The following is a 22,076-nucleotide window of genomic DNA, read 5'->3' as shown; positions in this document are numbered from 1 at the left end:
ACTATATATGAGGCTATGAGGCAGGTGAGGCAATAACTGTATCTAGTTGAAACATTCTAATACTCTCACCTGAATTTGTACTGACCCATGGTGTCCTCTGACTCCATTTTTCAGTTACCTCAGTCACCAAATAAATATTTCATAATGAAAAAGTGTCAAAGTTTCAAAATGCCCCCATGGATTTCTGTCTGAGTGACAGGGACCACCAATTAAAGTTTCATGGAACAGCCATCTTCTGGCCATATTTCATCTGTTGTGGAGAACTGGAACCTTGCCAACCAGCTGGAAGGACAGTATTGTGATCTCACTTTATAAGGAAAAGGGACTGAGCAGTGAATGTAAGAGCTATAGGCCAATCACTTTATCGTCCAGGCCAGGGAAGGTGTTTGCAAATGTTCTGCTGGCACGTTTGGAGCCCCTGCTCTGTGTTGCTCCCAACAGTCAGGCTTTACGAGGAACAGTTCCACACTAGATGCCACCAGCTCTCCGCTTGTAGTCAGAGATACACTATGAGTTCAAAAACCCCTGCACATAGCGTATGTCAACCTTACGGCTGCATTTGATTCAGTTGACCGAGCAGCACTATAGAAGGCCTTAAAGGGCATAGATGTCACAACCACTCTGCTGGACTTGATTAGAGAGCTGCATAATGGAACCACTGCCCATGTACATCTGGGGAATCGGATGTCAGCATCTTTTAGTGAATTAGTATAACCTTGTGAGAGTGGTCTGTGAAAAGGGTCAGGAGAGGGGGCAGGAGGAATGGAGGAATATTCATGAATTGCAGGGCATATCCCAGTTCCAGCATGCTTAGGGTATCTGATGTAATGTGGGTCCAGGCATTTAGGAAGTGGGACAACCTGTTGCCAAAGGGAGAGTAGATCTCTGGGAGTGGTTTGCTGCCCTCGACCAAAGAATCAAAAAGACTGCTTGGAAGTTTAAAGTTGTCTGAAGGTCGCAGAAGTTGAAGGAGGTGAAGACAGGGGTCTCTTCTTTTGAGACCTAGAATGCCTTCTAGAGCTTTTGGGCTGTCTCACTGGGTAGTATGGATACCTCTGCTGGGCCTGAGGCCAAAACTGCTTCTTTATTATAGCAGGGGTATAAATACCAATTGATTTCAGGGTTATCCTGGAATCTTTTAGTGTTCAGAGCTTCCTCTGCTTTTCCCCAAAACAAATATGAACCTTCAGAGGGTGTGGGACTTCAGCTGGTATGCTCGATACCTGCAGCCATGAAACAGGGTGCATAGTGATAGCTGTCACGAGTCGCTGAGTCTGTTTCATCCACCACAGACCCCGAAGAGGAGTGGGCAAACAACCCTCACTATAAAAACCTTAAATTCCTTGTTCACTTTATCCACTTGTTCTGAAATTTAGGTCTCTAAAGCACAAAGGGGAAGTGTGAGGCATTCAGACTTGTTATGACTACTGATGATGGGCGGAGAAGGCGGGGGGGGCAGGGCAGCTCTGCCCCCCCCCCGGCCCCTTTATGCTCTTGTGATTAGCAAAAGCACACGGCGGGCTCATGAGCCCCCACAAAGGGTATTGCTATGGGAAAAAGTTATCCAACTCTGATGCACTGGTGCCCACACATCTAGTGTGGAATGACAAGGGCAATCACTGAAAGAATCATATATATGATTTCTTGTTTGTACAGTAAGGCTGTGTCTAAGCTATGAGTTTATTTCATTGCCAATGTTGCTAACACCAATGTAGCTCCACTAGCCCAGTGTTAAAAATGTTGTGATCATGGGAGCCTGGCCTACACCAGTAGTATCACCTCCGCTACCAATGGTGGAGACCCATTAGTGTTGGCAATAATGGGTAATGTCTGAGGGGAAAAAACTAGTACGTACAAGACCATAGCCTATAAATGAATGCACTGTCTCAGGGATTCTGTTTTTTAACTCTTCACTCTTAATAACCACACATAAATTGGAAGCTACCTGAGAATAACGAGGAGTCCGGTGGCACCTTAAAGACTAACAGATTTATTTGGGCATAAGCTTTCGTGGGTTAAAAAAAACCCACTTCTTCAGATGAATGGAGAGAAAATTACAGATACAGGCATAAATGTATATTGGCACATGAAGAGAAGGGAGTTACAAGTGGAGAACCAGTGCTGAAGGCCAATGCAGGGCTAGTCTACACTGGCAGCACTTTACATGCCTTGTGTGGTCACAGTGCAGCACTGGGAGAGAGCTCTCCCAGCGCTCTAAAAAAAACCGCACACACACTCGCGAGGTGTGGCTCCCAGTGCTGGTGCACTGTCTACATTGGCCCTTTGCAGCGCTGCAACTTGCCTCACTGTTTTTTCACACCCCTCAGCGAGAAAGTTTCAGTGCTGTAAATTGCCAAGGTAGACAAGCCCTTAGTCAGGATGGATGTAGTCCACTCCCAATAATTGATGAGGAGGTGTCAATATGAAGAGGGGGAAAATTGCTTTTATAGTGAGCCAACCATTCCCAGTCCATATTCAAGCCCAAATTGATGGTGTTAAGTTTGCAAATGAATTGTAGTTCAGCAGTTTCTCTTTGAAATCTGGTTTTGAAGGGGTTTTTTTTTGTTGAAGTATGGCTACTTTTAAATCTGTTATTGAGTGTCTAGGGAGATTGAAGTGTCCTCCTACTGGCTTGTGTATGTTACCATTCCTGATGTCTGATTTGTGTCCATTCATCCTTTTACGTAGAGACTGTCTGATCTGGCCAATGTACACGGCAGAGGGGCATTGCTGGCACACAATGTCATATATCACATTAGTAGATGTACAAATGAATGAGCCTCTGATGGTGTGGCTGGTGTGGTGGGGTCCTCCTCATCAATTATTGGAAGTGGACTACATCCACCCTGACTAAATTGGCCTTCAACATTGGTTCTCCACTTGTAAGGTAATTCCCTTCTCTTCATGTGCCAATATATATTTATGCCTGTATCTGTAATTTTCACTCCGTGCATCTGAAGAAGTGGGTTTTTATACCCATAAAATCTTATGCCCAAATAAATCTGTTAGTCTTTAAGGTGCCACCAGACTCCGCATTGTTTTTGTAGATACAGACTAACACGGCTACCCCTCTGATACTTGGTACCTGAGAATGTAGGTCAAAAGCAACATCTGAAGCACAAGGAATGGGTATGAGAAACTTTCACGGAGGGGTGGAGTCCACATCACACGTGTGCACTGAAAATAAGAATTAAATTAGTTCATAGTATGTTCTGCTACATTTTCATTTTTTCCCCACAAAGCAATGCATTTATGATTTAAAATGATCAACTACGGAAACTGAAATAGTACAAAAACAAACTAGATGAAGACTCAGTCATAAGTCAATAAAATAGTGTGTCACAAGACAAAACACAAGAGATGGAAGGAAGGAGCATGCATGCTTGAGTGAAGATGCAGCTTCGGGTCTCTAACGGTTGGGGGAGAGGGTTTGGGGGGTTTAACCACTACTACTGGCTCCTCCTCTTGACATGAGAGAACTAAAGCAAGAACAATATCTTACTCTTGCAATAACAAAAATCTGACAGCTTGGGAGCAGTTTTGTCCACCAAGAACAAAGATGCCAAAGTAGCACAGGTTCTCCTATCTTGCGATCCCTTATTTACAAAAACAGTCTTCGCTGAAATCAATGAATTATGCATGTGAATAAGGACTACTCAAACAGCAAGATTGTGACTAGCAAATGCAGTTACACATAAGAGTACACATAAGGGGAGCAGCGTGAGGGAAAAGCCAACACACTTGTGTGCCTTTGTTAGGTCTCCCACACTGCGGTTTAAGCATGGAGAGAAGAAAGCAGAGACACTGCACCCAACAGCTGTGTGGAATGTACAGAAACTTGGCTCTGTTCACCAACACACAAGCCAGTAACATTGAGCAGCTGAAACTAAGTGTACCTGTTACATGGCTGCTGTAAATTACTCCCCCACATCGCTGAGCAAATGATGAGAAGGCAAACCAATTGTGATTGAACCACAATTTCTTCCCAGAATGCTTTTGGGGTAGCAAAGCATGTAGCTGTGCCACCACATATGGGCTAGGTTGAGCCTTTAGGCTCAGTCCTACACAAGGATTTGCAGAAATGAGATCCTTGGTTTTCAACATTCAATTCCACCCAGGAGTTAACTAAAACTTCATATAACTTGAATATTTCTTTGCAGCATTTTTCCATTTCAAATTAATGTTATTGTGCAATTATACACAACAGGCTTCACGTTACTTCAACTTTTGAAAGATGTTCCTTCCTATACATAAGCAATTTAACTGTGTGAGAAAATTTTGTTTGAAAAGAACCTGCTGTAAGATGTACTACAAATTCAATACAGTATCTAAATATAAAACCTTTTAATAACTACATGAAATATACAAGCAAAGCTAGAAGAAAGCTGTCTGTCGGTAATTAAACCTATCAGGTATGTATTTTCCCATCCAACATTTTTAAAAGTAATCTTGAACAGACAAACATTTCTCCTTTGTATGCATTTACTGTGGCAATGGAAGGGGAATGACTTTGCTGGACTTTTACTAGTACCGAGACTTTTACTGAGGAACTGCTGGTAGCAATCAAAGGGTTTCTATGGACTTTTATTCTCACGTTAACTTAGGTATCAGCAATATTTTCTCTCTACCCCCATCTATGTCTGTCTTGATTAATAACTGATTAGACTGCACAGATTATGGTAGTATTTAATCTGCAGCAAGAGTATGTGTATCACAACCAACAAGGGCCTAAGCTCCCGCCTAAATTTGACATATTACTTTCCAATCATACTTAAGAGGCCAATTAGTGCTGAATATGCTGTGCTCTCACACAGCAGCAATTCCCAATATCAGAGAAAACAGTGAAACAGAGTACGAGCCCAAAGGCAGCTCAAACTTGGCAGAATGTGGAGGAACAAATTTAAGTTGTTAGATGTCCCCTGCTAACACGCAAGACAGGAAGACACAGAGTTCAAGGGACAGATACTGTACAAAGGAGGAAGGAGAGAGGTAGAGAATTTAAACAGAGGAAGTGGTTTAATCAAGGGAAGAGAACAAAACCCAGATTTAAGGAATGAAAATGATTATGAAATATTAAAACATCAGCTGAAAAAAGGAACCACACACAGATGGAGTGATAGGAACAAGCTGTTGAAACGGAAGCAAAACTAGAAAATAAGAAACAGTTTATTGAAAAAAGATATGAAGAAAAGAAAAACATTTTAAAGTGCAGTTTCACTCAGCATAGTGACTAAACACAATACTGTGCTGCTCCATGTTTGTCCTTAATTTCCAAATCAAATGTGTTCAATTGACATATTTATTTTTTTCTCGCCCTTTTATTTATTTTAACTGTCAGCTATGCAAACAACTCCTGATCAGGGTCAGCCTGGATTTTCTCTTACTCTTGTATCACCAAAGTAATAAAAAGGATCTTTAGAGCAAATTATTTCCCCAGTTTACAACTATTCATCCAGATTACCTTCAAATTAAACCCTCAGTAATATCTGTATAACCCCATTAGTCTTCAAATGATTTTTAACAGGTGTAATCAACTGGAACTTAGTAAACAATTTGCAAGCAGGAACTGAATCACGCTCATGCTCAGCTGTATTGGCTCTGCAGCACAAACATGTAAATGCTTATTTTTTGGTGAAGTAAGTAGATATTATGTTAAAAGCACAAATACTGTTAAGTGCTTTCATTTTTTAGTTATTTTTCAGAGTACAGCCACACTTAAAATGTACCTAACCTGCAAGATATAGAAAGGAAAAAGGAAAAAAGCTGTAAAAGCAAAAAGTGATACATAGGATGAGCAACCAAAAAAAGGGAGCATTTACCTTATTGCTATATTGACTTTACCGTGGGTTATGCCATTTTCCAATGCTTGAAATGTAATATCGCTGTAAGGTAAATGTTTCTTTTTCAAGATAGCCCAAAGCAGCATATTTTATTTTATGCCAAAAGTTATTTGATATAACACGCAGACACCACACACACACGTATGTGACTCCTTTAGCATTTTGTTGAAGCTATAACGGTGTTAATCTGTGGTCAAGGACAGTGATGCCCACAGTTGTATGCATGTCACACACGGAGCATACCATTGGCAGGGCACCCAGGGCTCAGGCTGCTGGAAGGTGCGGCTGGGCAAGGTGCCAGTGGGGAACCCTGGCACCGAAGCCAGGCCCACTGCAGCAGCAAGAAGGAGCAGTGTTGGCTGTCTCAATGCCCACTCAGGTTTGGCCCTGCAGCCCCTGTCATGACAGGGAGGCAGACTATCGGACCAATACTGAGTGAGCAGCATTGCAATCTGGTGCATGGGGGTCACAGTGCCACTGAGGTTTGACCTATGGCTCCTCTATCATGACAGACGGGCCTCAGGGCCAAAACTGAGTGGGCAGTTGAGCAACCAGCACTGCTCCTCCTCACTACAGCCATGGGGCTGGCTCCTGCATCAGGGCTCCCCCGCCAGGGGCCTGCTTAGCCTTGTCCTACTTCCAGCGGCTGTGTCCCCCCTGCTCTGCCTGCAGGACTCACTAGTGACAGCCTCAAGACCTGCTAGTACAGGGAGATGTGGTGAGTGCCCACATAGGAGAGCTGGCCAGGAGAAGAGTGGTGGGGAGGCATGGATGGGGCAGACACAAAGGGGTTTGTTTTTATGAACTATGTGAAAAATGTCTGTGTGCACCTCTGTAGAAGGAACTAATTGGAAAAGTCAAAGGACAATGGTTAACTTGCATGGTGGGGTGCGGCACATTTATACCTGTCTGCTACCCTTAGGAATCAGACATTTTTAGAACTTGAGAAGTTGTGCCTGTCCCACACAAGTGAGAATCCTGCACAAATGGTATCTTCAGAGAATAATTATTTTTGAACTTCCATTTGAAAGATATTGTATTAGCCATTTAGCTCCTCAGGTTTTTAATTAATCTTAAAAACCAAGACTGTTTCAATAAGATCTGACATCCATTATCAAGCAGTTAAAGAAGCGCTAATGCAATTAAATGTAGTTGAACATATTCAAAGACCTTTACCAAACTCAGCTGAGCAAACTGGAAAAGGCAAAACTAATTTCAACTCAGGATGGAGCCATATGGCAACTAGATTCAATCTGAACAACAAGACACAAAGGTAAGTCAGGCAAAAAACAATTACTAACCTTCCGTACCTGCTGTTCTTCAAGATGTGTTGCACATCTTGAAGTCATATCTGGCCAGCAGGCCTCCTGGTTTGCAATCCTAGAGCTGCAACCCCCCCCAGTAGAATAAACCTTTCTTACCAAATAAATCCAATTTCTTGGGGTCCTTTGCTTTTGGTGTTGTACCTTGATGACCCTGCCTTTCTCTTCCATTGGCAGCGGGTACCACCAGGGAGCCGGGTGTGGAGGGGGAAGATGAGTGCACAAGAACTCATAGCTATGGGCAGGCACAAATATTCTATTCAGCTCTTTTTAATGTGGGGGGAAGGGAAGCAGGAGTCTGCCACAAGGCTTTAACAGGGTCCAAAATGGCCTGATTAAGAGGCAGGGCTACTTCTGATGGGCCTGCCACCACTAAAATGTCAACCAGATTATGGGAGGACTCCTTCACTTGGTGAGCCCTATAGTCTTCCTGGGGAGGTGACATGCCCGCTCCTGACAGCCTCACAGAGGAGGAGGCGGCCAGCACCAGCTGAGGACACTCTTCCTCCCTTTCCACATTGGAGGGTCCTGCAGAACCAGTTCATGGAACTCAGCACTGGGTTCAGCATCCAAGTCTGGATTGGGTATTGCCTGATGGGGAGGTAGTGCTCTTCTTTCGGAGGCCACCAAATAGCAGGATCTTGAATACAATCTGGTAATTGAGGGGAAACCCCCACAGGTTCAAAAAGGTACTCAGTGCCAAATCTGACTTCCTCAGTTTGGAGGAAGGTCTCAACACTGCCTCCATGAGTAAAAACTTCACCCTGGCCTCCTGGTCCTTCTTTGTGTGAGACAAAGTCCCAGCAGATCTGGCAGTGGTCCCTGATGTGAGCCTCTCCCCAGCACTTCAGGCAAGTAGCGTACAAATCAGTTGGAGATATAGCATTGTTGCAGGAAGCACAGGGCTTGAAGCCCAGTGACCAGACATGCCTCGGCACCAGGTAACAGACCAAACTCTGCTAACTAAATGAGATACACAAACTACACTAAACTGACTAAAAACTGACTATTTACAACTATAGGAAAAGGAAGACCACTGAGAAAGCTTGCCGAAGCAAGAATAGTCCCAGCGATTGTCATGGCCAGTAAGAAGGATCTGAGGGGGCGTAAGATTGGCTGGCCGCTTTATACCTGCACTATGTGCGCACGGCACCAGAGGACACTTGAGCTGCCGTGATGGATACCACTAAGGGAAAAATCTCTGGTGACTGTGCTTTGAGCAATCTACGTGCAATCACTCGAAGAAGAACACACGTTTCTCAGTAAAAAACCAGAAAACACAGCCAAAGGGCACTTAAAATCATTTATTCTTTCAAAACACAAGAGAGATGACAATAGTGGTGGAAAAAAAATCCCATGTTTATTTTCTAAAGGAATAAAGCTTTTTTCAAAAGCTTAGCATTATTTTTCTGCATAGACGTAGACAGTTTCTACATGATGTGTAGCCTGATAGAGGCTATAGTAGACTAAACATCAGTATACTGACAGAAAATACAGTTCAACTGTGGCTATCTGAACCTGAATTATCTATTAAGTATTCATTATCTACTTTCAAAAACTAAAATGATATTGTAATCTATATAAAACTTGCTCCATTTGTGTGTTTCTTAAGAAAGATATATTGTGTTTTCTAAAACTATGAGGGATTGTTAGAAGAAGTATCTGAAAGGATACTGATGAGCAACAGTGGTGGCTGTCAAACAAACTCACTCTCATTGCGTCAGTGATAGTGTGATTTTTAGAGGTTTGTACATGCACCTCGAGATTGAAAGGTGCAGTTTTACAAATTGGAGAAATAAATATTCTAGACATCAGAATGAACACATTTATTTGTGAAATGTCTACTGACCAGAGGGGTCAAAGCCACATTTCCAAGGTGTTAAGGTACCTAAAGATGCAGGTTCCTAGTGAAATTTTCAAAAGCACCTATGCTGGTGAGGCACCTCACCTACTCACATGCTTTTGAAAATTCTACCAGGTGCCTACCTGCATCCTTAGGCACCTAAATACCTTTGAAAATGTGGTCTAAGTGCCTTATAGAATAATACAACCGTATAAATATACATTAAACAACTATGTTCGGCACAAGAAAGTTAATGCAACATTAAGGACACATTTTAATAGCGCCAGTGATGGTGTTCAAAGCTACAGTTTTCATTCTTACAGCTACAATAACTATGCAAACATAGTTTGAAATCCTGGCCCCTGAGACGTCAATGGGAATTTTCCCACTGACTTCACTGGGGCTAGGATTTCACACATAGTATTGTCTTCTGAATACAGAGTTATGCATAATATACAGTGTATATACAGTAACCAATTTACTTCTTGGGTGGAGATGGAAATCAGTTTTTAATTTCCTGATTTTTGTGCAATTAAAATCTCAACCTGACACATACATCAGACTACATTTCTCCACAATCCACTTCCAATACCATCTCTTTTATATTTAAGGGGAAGAAAAGCGAAGCCAGAAGATTATTATTCAAATAAAAACCACCAACTACACTTTGATGGAAAGCTCTCATAATTATATTCAAATAAACTTGGATTATATTGGTAATAGCTCATCTTCAGTGATCACTTTCCTTACAATGTATATTTTTTCATGGTCTGTGTGTATATATAAAATCTGCTCACTGTACTTTTCACTTTATGCATCCAATGAAGTGAGCTGTAGCTCACGAAAGCTTATGCTCAAATAAATTGGTTAGTCTCTAAGGTGCCACAAGTCCTCCTTTTCTTTTTGCGAATACAGACTAACACGGCTGCTACCCTGAAACCTTGGATTATATTATTAGACAATAAGAATGCTGTTCATCTAAATTCAGTTTAAGGGCATTAGTAGAACAAAACCAACCAAGAATGCTAAGCCAACCTAAGAAAACAAGAAATGACTAAATAGTATTTATGTTTGTAGGTTCCAACATTTCTTATATGTTCTACCTTCCCTCATTAAAAATAGATAGCTGAAAGATAAATGACATCAGTGCACAATATTAGTTACTGAGATTGATGTTTCGTAATGAAGGAGTTTAAAGTAGGGGATTTCTATTAAGAGTTCATCCACACGTAGGTATATGGGAAATGAAAACTGAAATTCAGTGAAAAAGCTCTATCTATAATGGCATCTTAAATACCACAAAAAGTTTACATTCACAGGTACTTTCAAAATACTACATTTTTTTCTTTTCAATAACGTTTTCTTACCTTTAAGCACATGTTGAGATGTAAACTACAGGCATTCTCTATTTTTAAGAGAAAAGTCACACACCTGATTTAGTCTAAAACAATCAAAAATTTCGAAGTCTAAAAGACCTACCTCCCCATGATTGAAAAAGTAGCACGATACCGTAACTAGGCCTCCTAGACGGCTCCCACTGTGAAAAGAAAAAGAAAAGTGAGTGCAACAGAATTTCATAATATTCAAGTAATATCTTCTGAAACCCAAATTCACAAGATTTGTCCACACCCCAGAATATTTAATCTTTCACTTTTAAACAGACATTGTGACAGACATTTTTATTTATTTATTTTGAGGGGAGGAGGTAGAAGAGAGAATTACAATGTAAACCAGTTAAGAGTCTAGATAGGCAAACAATATTAGTTTTAGAACAGTCCACCCTTCTTCTGCACCCTTGTATTGTATGTCTTCCCTTCAGAACTCATCTGAATTTTCCTTTAATATACATCCAGTGGAATAATCTGGTTACCTAGCTCTGCTGCAGGCTTCCCTCTTAGACCAACATTTTTAGAGGCAGCAACTAATTAGGTGTTCCTCATTTTCTGAGTGCCCAAAACTTGATCCAGCCAGAGCCTGCTTTTCAGAACTGCTGGGCATTTGCAACTTCAGCTGATGTCAATAGGAGCTGCAGATTCTCAGCACCTCTGGAAAAAAAAATTAGGTCCTAGGTGTCTGAGTTTGGGCACCCAAAAAATGGGCACTCAAAGTTGGTGGACACTTTTGCAAATTTTGGTCTGAATCTGTGCCTTGTGATGAATTGGGGCTCTCTCTGTACAACTTATGAATTCTGGTTGATATTGTAAAAAGAAAAGGAGTACTTGGGGCACCTTAGAGACTAACCAATTTATTTGAGCATAAGCTTTCGTGAACTACAGCTCACTTCATCGGATGCATGAAAGCTTATGCTCAAAATAAACTGGTTAGTCTCTAAGGTGCCACAAGTACTCCTTTTCTTTTTGCGAATACAGACTAACACGGCTGTTACTCTGAAACCGGTTGATATTGTGAAGTTCTATTACAAAAAACTGATGTATTATTAGTACCTATATGTATGTAGATCTACCATTGCTGACAGGTCCTGCAGCAGGTACACACAAGACAGATTCCATGAAGAGTGCTTAGGACTCAATGGCTAAGGCTGCGAGTCATTCACAGAAGTCATGGATTCTGTGGCTTTCCTGGACCTCCATGATTTCTGCAGTGACCAGTGTGACTGACTAGCCACTACTGGGGCAGTCTCAGGCCACCCTTCCCTCCCCTCCCACCCCCCAGCACAGGCTGCCCCCCTACCCCGGAGCATCTGCAGTGTCCCTGGGCCACCGCTGAGCACCCACAGTGCCCCTAGGCTGCCCCCTGTCCCCGATGACCTGCAGCGCCCCCTCTCCAGGGCACCCAAGATTTAGTCAGGGGTATATAGTACAAGTCATGGACAGATCACAGGTTGTGAATTTTTGTTTATTGCCCGTGACCTGTTCATGACTTTTGCTACATATACCCACCCATGACTAAATCTTAGCCTTATCAATGACCCTATTCAGGTGCAAACACCTGGGACAATGGGAAAGCTGCACCCTTAGAAAAAAACATGTTAGCTGACTCCTCAGAAGGGAAGGGGAAGGGAGAAGCAGTGCAAACTTACCAGGAGTAGAACAGGCCAGATGACCAGGAAGGGTTTAAACATACACACACAGGAACAAAGAGCGTGACAGGAAGAGGAAGCCTGGGGAATGAGGACGGTTGCACAGGCTGGGTATACAAGAGAAATGCAGGCTGATGCATATGGATAGTCTGTGGAGGGGCCTTCTAGAAAGCCTGCTGGACCCGCATGGTTCCCCAAGGGCTCACAAAGGAAGGGAGAGCTAGTGAGGAATATTGTGGTTTCAGATGTTTATTATTTTGTATGATCTGTATTCTCTGGTGCTTTACATGATTAAGTAAAGAGCATAAATGTATTACACCCTGTGCAGTGTATGTGTGTGTGTTCACTGTTTCACAACTGCTGCACGTTCCTGAGAGTTAAAATGTAACTAGAAGCTTCACATCTTTTGGGTTGAGTCCTAGGAGAAAGGTATGTTTAAGTAACTGGGTTATCTCAGGGGCCAGCATTCATCCTGGGGGGTCTAGGGCAGATGAGCTGGGATGGTCCCTTTCCATGAAAGCATAGCAGACTGAGCCTGTGCCCAGGAAATGTGCCAGAGGAGCCAAAGGAGGAAACAGGGCTGCAGCCTATTGAGACTGAGGGAAGCCTGAAACACCTGTTAAGAATCCAGAGCAGCAGAGGCTTGGATTTCACTCACAACAGCCCTCATGAGTGGCACTTGCTAGGACATCACATGCCTCATTTTCCCATTTGTAAAATGAGGGATAATACTTCCCCTACTTCAGAGGTATTAAGATGATAAATTCATTAATGTGTAGGAGGCACTCAGGTGGCCACGCTAATGGGCACCACAGAAAAGTTCATGAAAAAAAATCGATGTCAGATTCATTGCAGCATTTGGATGGTGTGAAGTAAATAAGGCATGGGATCCACACACTGAATGTTGAGGACAAAGATAAATCGTTAACAGCTGCCTCCTTTGCTAAGCACAGTACATCCTGTGCCTTGAAAGAGACAGGGGTCTCATGATGTAATTAGATTGCCATAATGAACAAGGGGCAGAATTAAGATTGCACTGACTACATGAAAACTGATATTTTCTAACTTTTGAGTGCTTGACTTTGCAGCCTTCCCATCATTCTTTCACATTTTTTCAAAATGGAATATACTACACACAGAGCTCTATGGGAGTGGAGTCATGTGAAAACCATCAGCCTATAAGCTAAATTACATCTTTCCTCAGCAATGACAGATTGTAGGAAAACCTAACTGAAAACCTGTACGGTAACTCCTCATTTAATGTCGTCCCGGTTAATGTTGTTTAGTTGTTACGTTGCTGATCCATTAGAGAACATGCTCGTTTAAAGTTGTGCAATGCTCCCTTATAACATTGTTTGGCAGCCACCTGCTTTGTCCACTGCTTGCAGAAAGAGCAGCCCGTTGGAGCTAGCTGGTGGGGGCTTGGAACCAGAGTGGACATCAGCTCCCCTAAGTTCCCTGTGCAGCAGCTACCCAGCAGGCTATCAATTGCCTGGCAGTTCAGCTGTCCCATCCCCCACTGCCGTCTGCTGCTCCTGCCCTCTACCTTGGAACTGCTCCAAGGAGCCTCCTGCTTGCTGTGCAGAGGAGGATAGTAAGAGGGGTGCTATTGACAGGGTGTCCCCCTCCCTCCGCTCCTATACCCCATCTCCACAGAGCGGGGGCGGCAGGGGGAAACTCGACAAGGCTCAGGACAGAGGGAACTTTCTGGCAGCAGCTGCTGTCTCAACTTGAAGAGACAATGTGCATCTCTCTCTTTCTTTCACACACACACTGTGTGTGTGTGTGTGTGTGTCTCTCTCTCTCTCACTCACACACACACACGGGCTGCGTCTCCATCTTGCTCTGCCATGCTGTGTCTCCTCCCTCCATTCGTGCTGCCTTGTAGAGCGTGAGGCTACATTAACAAGAATGTGCTAACTCTTGAGGTCTCAGCCCAGTGCTAGTTCATCATTTAGCAGTAAGGCATTCCCTGGGAAATATCCCACCCTCTAACTCCACCACCTCAGCCAAGCTTCACAATCACCATTGATGTGTACAGTATTAAATTGTTTAAAACTTATACTGTGTGTGTATATATAAGTATTTTGTCTGGAGAAAAAACATTCCCTGTAACCTAACCCCAACATTTACATTAATTCTTATGGGAAAATTGGATTTGCTTAACATCATTTCACTTAAGTAGCATTTTTCAGGAACATAATTACGAAGTTAAGCGAGAAATTACTGTACCAAAAGCTCAGTCAGGCCATCATGATCATCTAGTCTGACCTCCTTTGCAGAGCACAGAACCTCACCCACTCACTCCTGTAAAAGACCCCTGACCTCTGGCTGAGTTACTGAAGTCCTGAAATCATGATTTAAAGACGTCAAGTTACAGAGAATTCACCATCTACACTATTTTAAACGTGCAAGTGTCCTGCGCCCCATAGAATATCAGGGTTGGAAGGGACCTCAGGAGGTCATCTAGTCCAACCCCCTGCTCAAAGCAGGACCAATCCCCAACTAAATCATCCCAGCCAGGGCTTTGTCAAGCCTGGCCTTAAAAACTTCTAAGGAAGGAGATTCCACCACCTCCCTAGGTTACCCATTCCAGTGCTTCACCACCCTCCTAGTGAAAAAGTTTTTCCTAATATCCAACCTAAACCTCCCCCACTGCTACTTGAGACCATTACTCCTTGTTCTGTCATCTGCTACCACTGAGAACAGTCTAGATCCATCCTCTTTGGAACCCCCTTTCAGGTAGTTGAAAGCAGCTATCAAATCCCCCCTCATTCTTCTTTTCCACAGACTAAACAATCCCAGTTCCCACAGCCTCTCCTCATAAGCCATGTGTTCCAGTCACCTAATCATTTTTGTTGCCCTCCGCTGGACATTTTCCAATTTTTTCACATCCTTCTTGTAGTGTGGGGCCCAAAACTGGACACAGTGCTCCAGAGGAGGCCTCACCAATGTCGAATAGAGGGGAATGATCACGTCCCTCGATCTGCTGGCAATGCCCCTACTTATACATCCCAAAATGCCATTGGCCCTCTTGGCAACAAGGGCACACTGTTGACTCATGTCCAGCTTCTCGTCCACTGTAACCCCTAGGTCCTTTTCTGCAGAACTGCTGCCTAGCCATTCGTCCGTAGGGGATCCTAGTCCCACGCTGCAGTGGAAGGCCAAAAAACCCAGGGTCTCTGCCAATCTGACCTGGGGGAAAATTCCTTCCCAACCACAAATATGGCGATCAGTTAGACTGCTGAGCACGTAGGCAAGACCCACCAGCCAGACACCTAGGAAAGAATTCTGTGTAGTAACTCAGAGCCCTCCACATTTAGTGTCCCATCTCCAGCTGTTGGGGATTTTTGCTACTGGCAGTCGCCGATGGGCCACATGCCATTGTAGGCAGTCCCATCAGACCATGCCCTCCATAAACTTATCAAGGTCAGTCTCGAAGCAAGTTAGGATTTTTGCCCCCACTGCTCCTCTTGGAGGACTGTTTCAGAACTTCACTCCTCTATTGGTTAGAAATCTTCACCTAATTTCGAGCCTACACTTGCTCAATGGCCAGTTTATATCCATTTGTTCTTGTGTTCACATGAGCACTTATGTTAAATAATTTCTCTCCCTCCCTGGTATTTGTCCCTCTGATGTATTTATAGAGAGCAATCATATCTCCCCTCAGCCTTCTTTTGTTTAGGCTAAACAAACCAAGCTCTTTGAGTCTTCTCTCATAATGTAGGTTTTCCTTTCCTTGGATCATATCTGTTCCCTGCTCTGCACCTGTTCCATGTTTAAGAAAGATTATGTCTAACTAGGAGACAAGAATTGCACACATTATTCCAGATGTGGTCTCACCAGTACCTTATAAAATGGTACTAACACTTCTCTCTCTCTACTGGAAATACTTTGCCTGATGCATTCTAGGACTGCATTAGCCTTTTTCTTGGCCACATCACACTGATGGATCAGTCATCCTGTGATCAATCAAAACACCCAGGTCTTTCTCCTCCTCTGTCACTTCCAATTGATACGTCCCCAGCTTATAGCAAAAATTATTGTTAGTTCCTAAATTCATGACCTTACACTTTGCACTATTAAATTTCATCCTATTTCTATTACTCCAGTTTACAAGGTCATCCAGACCTTCTTGTAGGATATTCCAGACCTCCTCTGTATTGGCAATACCTCCCAACTTCGTGTTATCCACATTTTATTAGCACACTCCTTGCTTTTGGCTGTCCTCTACAACCAGTTCTTCTCGGAGGTCTTCACTACTCACCAATACCAAATCTAAAATGGTATCAACTCTTGTTGGTTCAGCAACTGTTTGGTGAAGAAATCTGTCAGCTATCACATCCAGGAAAATCTGGGCCCTACTCTTATTATTAGCATTTGTCCTCCAATCTATATCTGCCAAGTTAAAGTCTCCCATAATCACACAATTCCCAGTAGTATTTATTTCATTAAAAACATTAAAGAGGTCTCTATCCATAACCAAATCAGATCCTTGTGATCTTTAATATACCCCAAGCACTACATCAGGGGAACCTCTACTAGCTTTCTTCCCCAACATGATTTTGGCCCAAACAGACTCTGTCTTATCCATTCCATCACTTCTATTTTCTTTACAGTCTATCTCATCATTAACATACAATGCTACTCTACCACCTTTACCTTTATTTCTGTCTTTCCTGAACAGCATATACCCTTCAATATCTGTACTCCAGTCATGACTACTATTCCACAATGTTTCTGTTATCCCTATAATATCTAGTTTCACTTCCTGCAACAGTAGATCTAGTTCCTCCACTTTGTTACCCAGGCTCTTTGCATTGGTGTACAAACATCTTAATTGTTGCTGCTTAGCTTCACCCACATTCCTTACTTGAAATCAGTAGTATACTTTTACATTTTAGCATTCAAAATTACTAAATGACCCAACTAGTGTGTTATATAGTAGAACGAAAGTCTTACTAAATACGGGTGAAGAATGTTTATGGGGTTGCAGCAACATCATCCTACATTAAGTCCCTCCTTTTTTTATTTGCAAGTTCTTAAAGTAGCAAGAGAAGGTTCAACAAAATACAACACTTGAAGCCTCAAAAGATATCCAGTATGAACAATTCTTTAAAACTGTCAATATTCCATTGACAGAGGATTTGAGCAGTAGTAGAGAGGGAATAGATAGTGTTCTCTCTTTTGTTTGGGTCCCTTTTTGGGAAGACCTTGTTTCCTCTTCTTCTTGCCTGGCCAAACCTTTGATGGGTCTTCCAGACTGCAGTTGTGGGCCCTGCAACCTGTCCAGAGGGTGACCATGTCAATTGTTGTTAGTTTGGTACTGAGATGGCAACTTCTTCAAGTGGCAACAGTTTCTGCTCCAGTGCTCAATCTCATGTCTCTTTCAGGGAGATTTACTGAGGCACACAAAACCAACAGCTTGTACACAGCTGAGGGATTCAGGACTGGAGCCATTGGTAGAAGTGGTGCTAAACCAAAGCGGGGGGGTATGTCTTGGGTCCCATTGTTGAGGATCTCAGCACTGAAATGGTCTCATTGCCAGCAATGGATCTGTCAGAGTCCCAGGCTACAGCCATTGATGTCAAAAGAGCCCAGAGCCTCATCCCTTGCTTTCTAGTTTGGGCAATAAAGGCACAGCAGACTGCAATTCATGCAGGTACAACAGGTATCAGACATGGGAGTCAGATTCCAGTAAAATAGGAAGGCATGAGGTACCCTCTGGAAGACCTTATGGGGCTCAAGGACCAGCACAGTCCCAGGAAAGGAACCTGGAGGCTCCCAAGGGAAAAGGGGAATGACATTTATCTGTTAACTACCTAAACTATCTACACTAAACTATTATTTCCAAAAAAAGATTAAAGATCTGGTCACTAGGATCAGGAGGATTAATCCTACAGCAGCAGCAAGGAAAATGAGGCAGATGGGTGGGGAGCGGGGGGGTGCTTCCTCATACACAGTAGCATGCTACTGTCATCCTTTCATGAGAACATTTCCAAACCACTCAGACACAGCACTTGGAAGCAGCTCCAGAGGAGGGTTACCAAATCCCACATGGTAATGCACAGAGGCTCTTGAAGAAATGCAGATGCCTTAAAAATTGCACTGTTTTGCACAATCCAGTAGTCAAAATTCAGGTAATAAGAAAAGTCTTGCCTGCATGAATAAACAATATATTTATTTTTTTAAAAGTTTCTAGTTATAATATAAATAATTATACCTGCTTCAGTTAGTCATCATTTTGATAACAGAGTGATATGACACTAGCCTAATATGTCAAACTCAGAAGCCTGAGATCTAAGGTCCACAAATATTTGTGGCTACTTTGCATGTTCATTTACCACAAATCAGGGATTGGCATGTGTAAATATACCTACATACTATTTGTATTTGCAACCATACATGCAAAGTAGGTGCACAAGTTCTCCTACTTGCCAAAAATTAAGCTTTAAACTTGTATTGAAAATAAAATCTTACTTTTAAACAAAATTATTTCTGGGACTGTTATAAACAAATATTGAAGAGGAGAGAGAAGAGAAAATGGAGCTATTGTGCTACTGTCAAAAATAAGACCCCAAATGCTATTGTCAAAAATAAGACCACATTTTTAGCTTGATGCCCACCCACCAGTCATAGGTTCTGGAACACCTGCCAATTGAAATTATATTGAAAATTATTTCATAGGTTTATTCATGGTAAAAAGCATTGCTTACCTTCTGAAAATTGAGACTGCTAAACTGAGCAAAGTGGAAACAGTTTTCCTTTGAAGACAGATTTGAGAGTTCACAGAACATGATAAATGCTCACAGAAGACCTAAATGACTTCAAAGTTTCATTCACAAACATGTATCCAAACAAAACACTAAAAAGGTATAGAAGTCAGCACAAAGACAACATTAACAGTGCTGAATATCTATAAATTACATTAATATCTTCCACACTAAATTTGTGCTACAGTTAATAATAGCATGTCTTTGTAAAGGCATCTGGATATATTTTGAGAAAGAATACTAGTCAAAACCTGTCAATTGCTTAATATTTTAAGTCAGACGCTAAAAAGCAAAGACTTCATCTGAAAAACCAACAAGATTTGCCATCAGGATTTATGACTGAAAGCAGTGTCCAGCTGAGTAGGTACAAGTGGTGTGGCTCCATTGACTTCAGCGGAGTTATGATGATTTATACCAGCTGAAGGATCTGGCCCCACTTTCCTAGCTAACTGGTTGAAAATGGTGAGTAATTTTCCATTCATAATAAAAACTGCTTTAACGAGAACCTGAGTAACATGTTTACAATTTCTAAATTATCAGAAATGGAAATTAGAATGTGCACTTTACCAACACTATGAAAAAATATATATTTTTTTGCAAACTTCTTGTGGAAAAATTGTGTAATTCAGGAGATATTAACACTGAATTCTGGCTTTCCAAAGTTAACTAAACCATATGGTTTTCTGTGAAACAAGGTATACAAGCAGAAATGAGAAAGAAAGTGTGTTGTCATTCGTGATATATAGAGCATGAGTAAAAGATTAAAACAAAGGAAAAACTAGCAATAGCACTGAAGCAAAGAATAATCCTAGGATTTTGTAACTGAGCCATGTGCACAGACATTCACATTTTATAGCATAGCCAGTAGTGATGGGATGAAGCAATGCATGGTTCTGAGGAACGTTAATGGGAGATAGGAACTTTGCAACACACCAGCTGTATGTTGCCACTTCACCAAGACCTGTTTATTGGCCTTCACAAAACTTATTTTGTGGTCACAACCTATTCTGACAGAAATGTATCAGTTTCAGAAAATACCACCACAATAAAAAAAACAAAAAAACCTCCTTGATACTAGTCTCAACTGAAAGATTAAAGTTTGAATGGTCATGGAGACAGAATTACCCTCTCAATCACAAGGCAATCTGTCCCGATCAGAGTTGAAGCAAGCTGACAGGGCAGTTAAGGATCTTGTACTGTTAATGCTTTAGCTGTACCTCTTATATGGAGGATTCAGTTTTCAGGACCATCATTTCTGTACTTTTCATTAGTGCTAAATTCTCTCTCACCAGTTAAAGGAATAATGAAAGAAGATTAAAGGAAACAAGACAAACGAGAAAGCAGTGGCATCTGAGGATACTTAAGTCACCATATTCCAATATGAATGCATCCGATGAAGTGAGCTGTAGCTCACGAAAGCTTATGCTCAAATACATTTGTTAGTCTCTAGTACTCCTTTTCTTTTTGCATATTCCAATATGTATTTAATATAAATAGGAAAATCTAAGTTTTCCACAACTCTATATTGGGCACAGAAGTAACACCCTGTATACAATATTTTAAGTACATACTACATTGTACATTCGTGTGTGTGTGTGTAAGTTTTTGGGGAATGTGATGGGGTATCCACCCCACACTCACCCTGAAGGGGTTAATGGAGGCCAGATGAGCCAATTAACCTATTAGGCTGAAGGTTGAGAGGAAAGCCCTAATTAGGGGAAGGTCACCTGTGAGGGAATAGGCAGGGCTTCTACAAAACCAGGAAGCTGATAGCAGGAAGGAGGCAACAGGGAGGTAGTCAGCAGTCACTCCCTGGGAGAAGGGAGGTAGGGTTGGGGGCTAGAGAGAGAAGTAGCCCATGGTTGCTCCCTGGGAGGAGGGTGTCGAGAAGCAAGTAAACCCAGAAGAGTGGGGAGGGCCTGGAGGTAAGGATTCAGACCAGGGACTAAACAGCATGGTTGGGGACTGAGCAGACCTTGGCTGTGTGTTGTAGGGACCCTGGGCTGTAACCTGGTGCAGAGGGCAGGCCTGGGTTCCCTTACCCTCTACTAGGGAAGTGGCACTGGTGTGGCAGCGAACTGGAAGACTCCCTCAGTCATTGTTGGAGTGACAGAGACTATGAAGGTCTATATCCAAGAAGGGGGGAAAACACTGAGTGAGCTGGCAGGAGGGCCAAGTCATGAACAGGACACTGTGGTTCCAGGAACGAGCTACAGACCAGAGAGAGAGATGGAGTGACAGTGTGAAACTGTAGGAAGGGTCATCGACCACATGAGCTAATTCCCAGAGGTGCTAGGACAAAGGCATTCAAGCCTAGTAGCGAGTGGAGCACCTTGTCACAGGGAAACAGGGTTAATGAAATCATGACACTCCTCTCTAGACTGTTGGGCTTCTCTATATAAAAATACAAAAGACACATTTATGAATACACATACAAAAAAATAGTAAATCTGTCAGTCTCTGCCTCTCACACACACGCCTTCTCCCTACCTCTTGGGAAGGAGGAGGATGCTATCTATCTCTGATATCAGCCTCTGCCTAGTAAGTAGGACAAATATGGTGGGGGAGCACAGCTGCTTCTGAGTGAGAGAAGAAACTCCATTTCTGTTCTCCACATCAGAGATTCCCAACTTCTCCAAGGCACTGTCTTACAACTCTACCCTTTCTTCCACAGCAGCCTGGCAGTTACAAGGGGCATGTCCACATCACTGTACAGGACTTTTCCAATCCCCATTTTGCATCTTTCTCACTGAAGAACAGCTCCAGCACCTGCCTTTCCTCATTGCTCTGCCAAGGATAAGCAGCAGAGTGAAACTGACATGATTATCACTGCTAGCGCTGCACAAAAGGTTTTGATTAGGTTTCACTTAGTAGAACTATGAGCAGTAGCAGAAGTATGGAGGCTGCAGATGCATGATAAAGTATATATTCAGTCAGTTAATATTTCCAAAGTTATCTTTGCAACCAGAAGGCAAAGACATTATTTTTAATGAAAGCTTTACATAAATCTGCAAAGGGGGTGGCAATGATCCTCCTCTTCATTCAGAAAAGCCTTCTATTAACCAGCTGTGAATAGGTGAGTGAATTTTTCAATCCCATCAGCATTAGTCTGACATATCCTAACACCTGGGGGTACTTGCTGTTATAATGTGAAGTTTAAGTAAATGAAAACAAATCAATTAATAAAATATAAAAAGACTATAACCAAAATATTAAAGGCTGTCTGAAAGTGTATTTTTCTTTTAAATTTGGTAATGA

General features: G+C 42.3%; 1 protein-coding gene across 2 annotated transcripts in view; it reads right to left on the bottom strand.

The window, feature by feature from the left end:
• The window catches only part of DPY19L1 (dpy-19 like C-mannosyltransferase 1), a 91,611-nt gene that overhangs the window by 46,056 nt on the left and 23,479 nt on the right, over positions 1–22,076 (bottom strand). The window contains exons 8-9 of one of the 2 annotated variants that reach the window (XM_084619551.1): positions 10,485–10,542; positions 3,086–3,177 (exon numbers count right to left, since the gene is read on the bottom strand). In XM_084619551.1, coding sequence (XP_084475677.1) covers positions 3,086–3,177; positions 10,485–10,542 — 150 coding nt within the window. The remainder of the gene's footprint in view (positions 1–3,085; positions 3,178–10,484; positions 10,543–22,076) is intronic. The other variant, XM_084619552.1, reaches the window with a different exon arrangement.

The sequence above is a fragment of the Lepidochelys olivacea genome (assembly GCF_965140295.1).
Source record: "Lepidochelys olivacea isolate rLepOli2 genome assembly, chromosome: 2".
Classification (NCBI taxonomy): Eukaryota; Metazoa; Chordata; order Testudines; family Cheloniidae; genus Lepidochelys; species Lepidochelys olivacea.
Note: the sequence above shows the minus strand (reverse complement) of the source record. Positions and strands in the feature narration are given on the sequence as shown.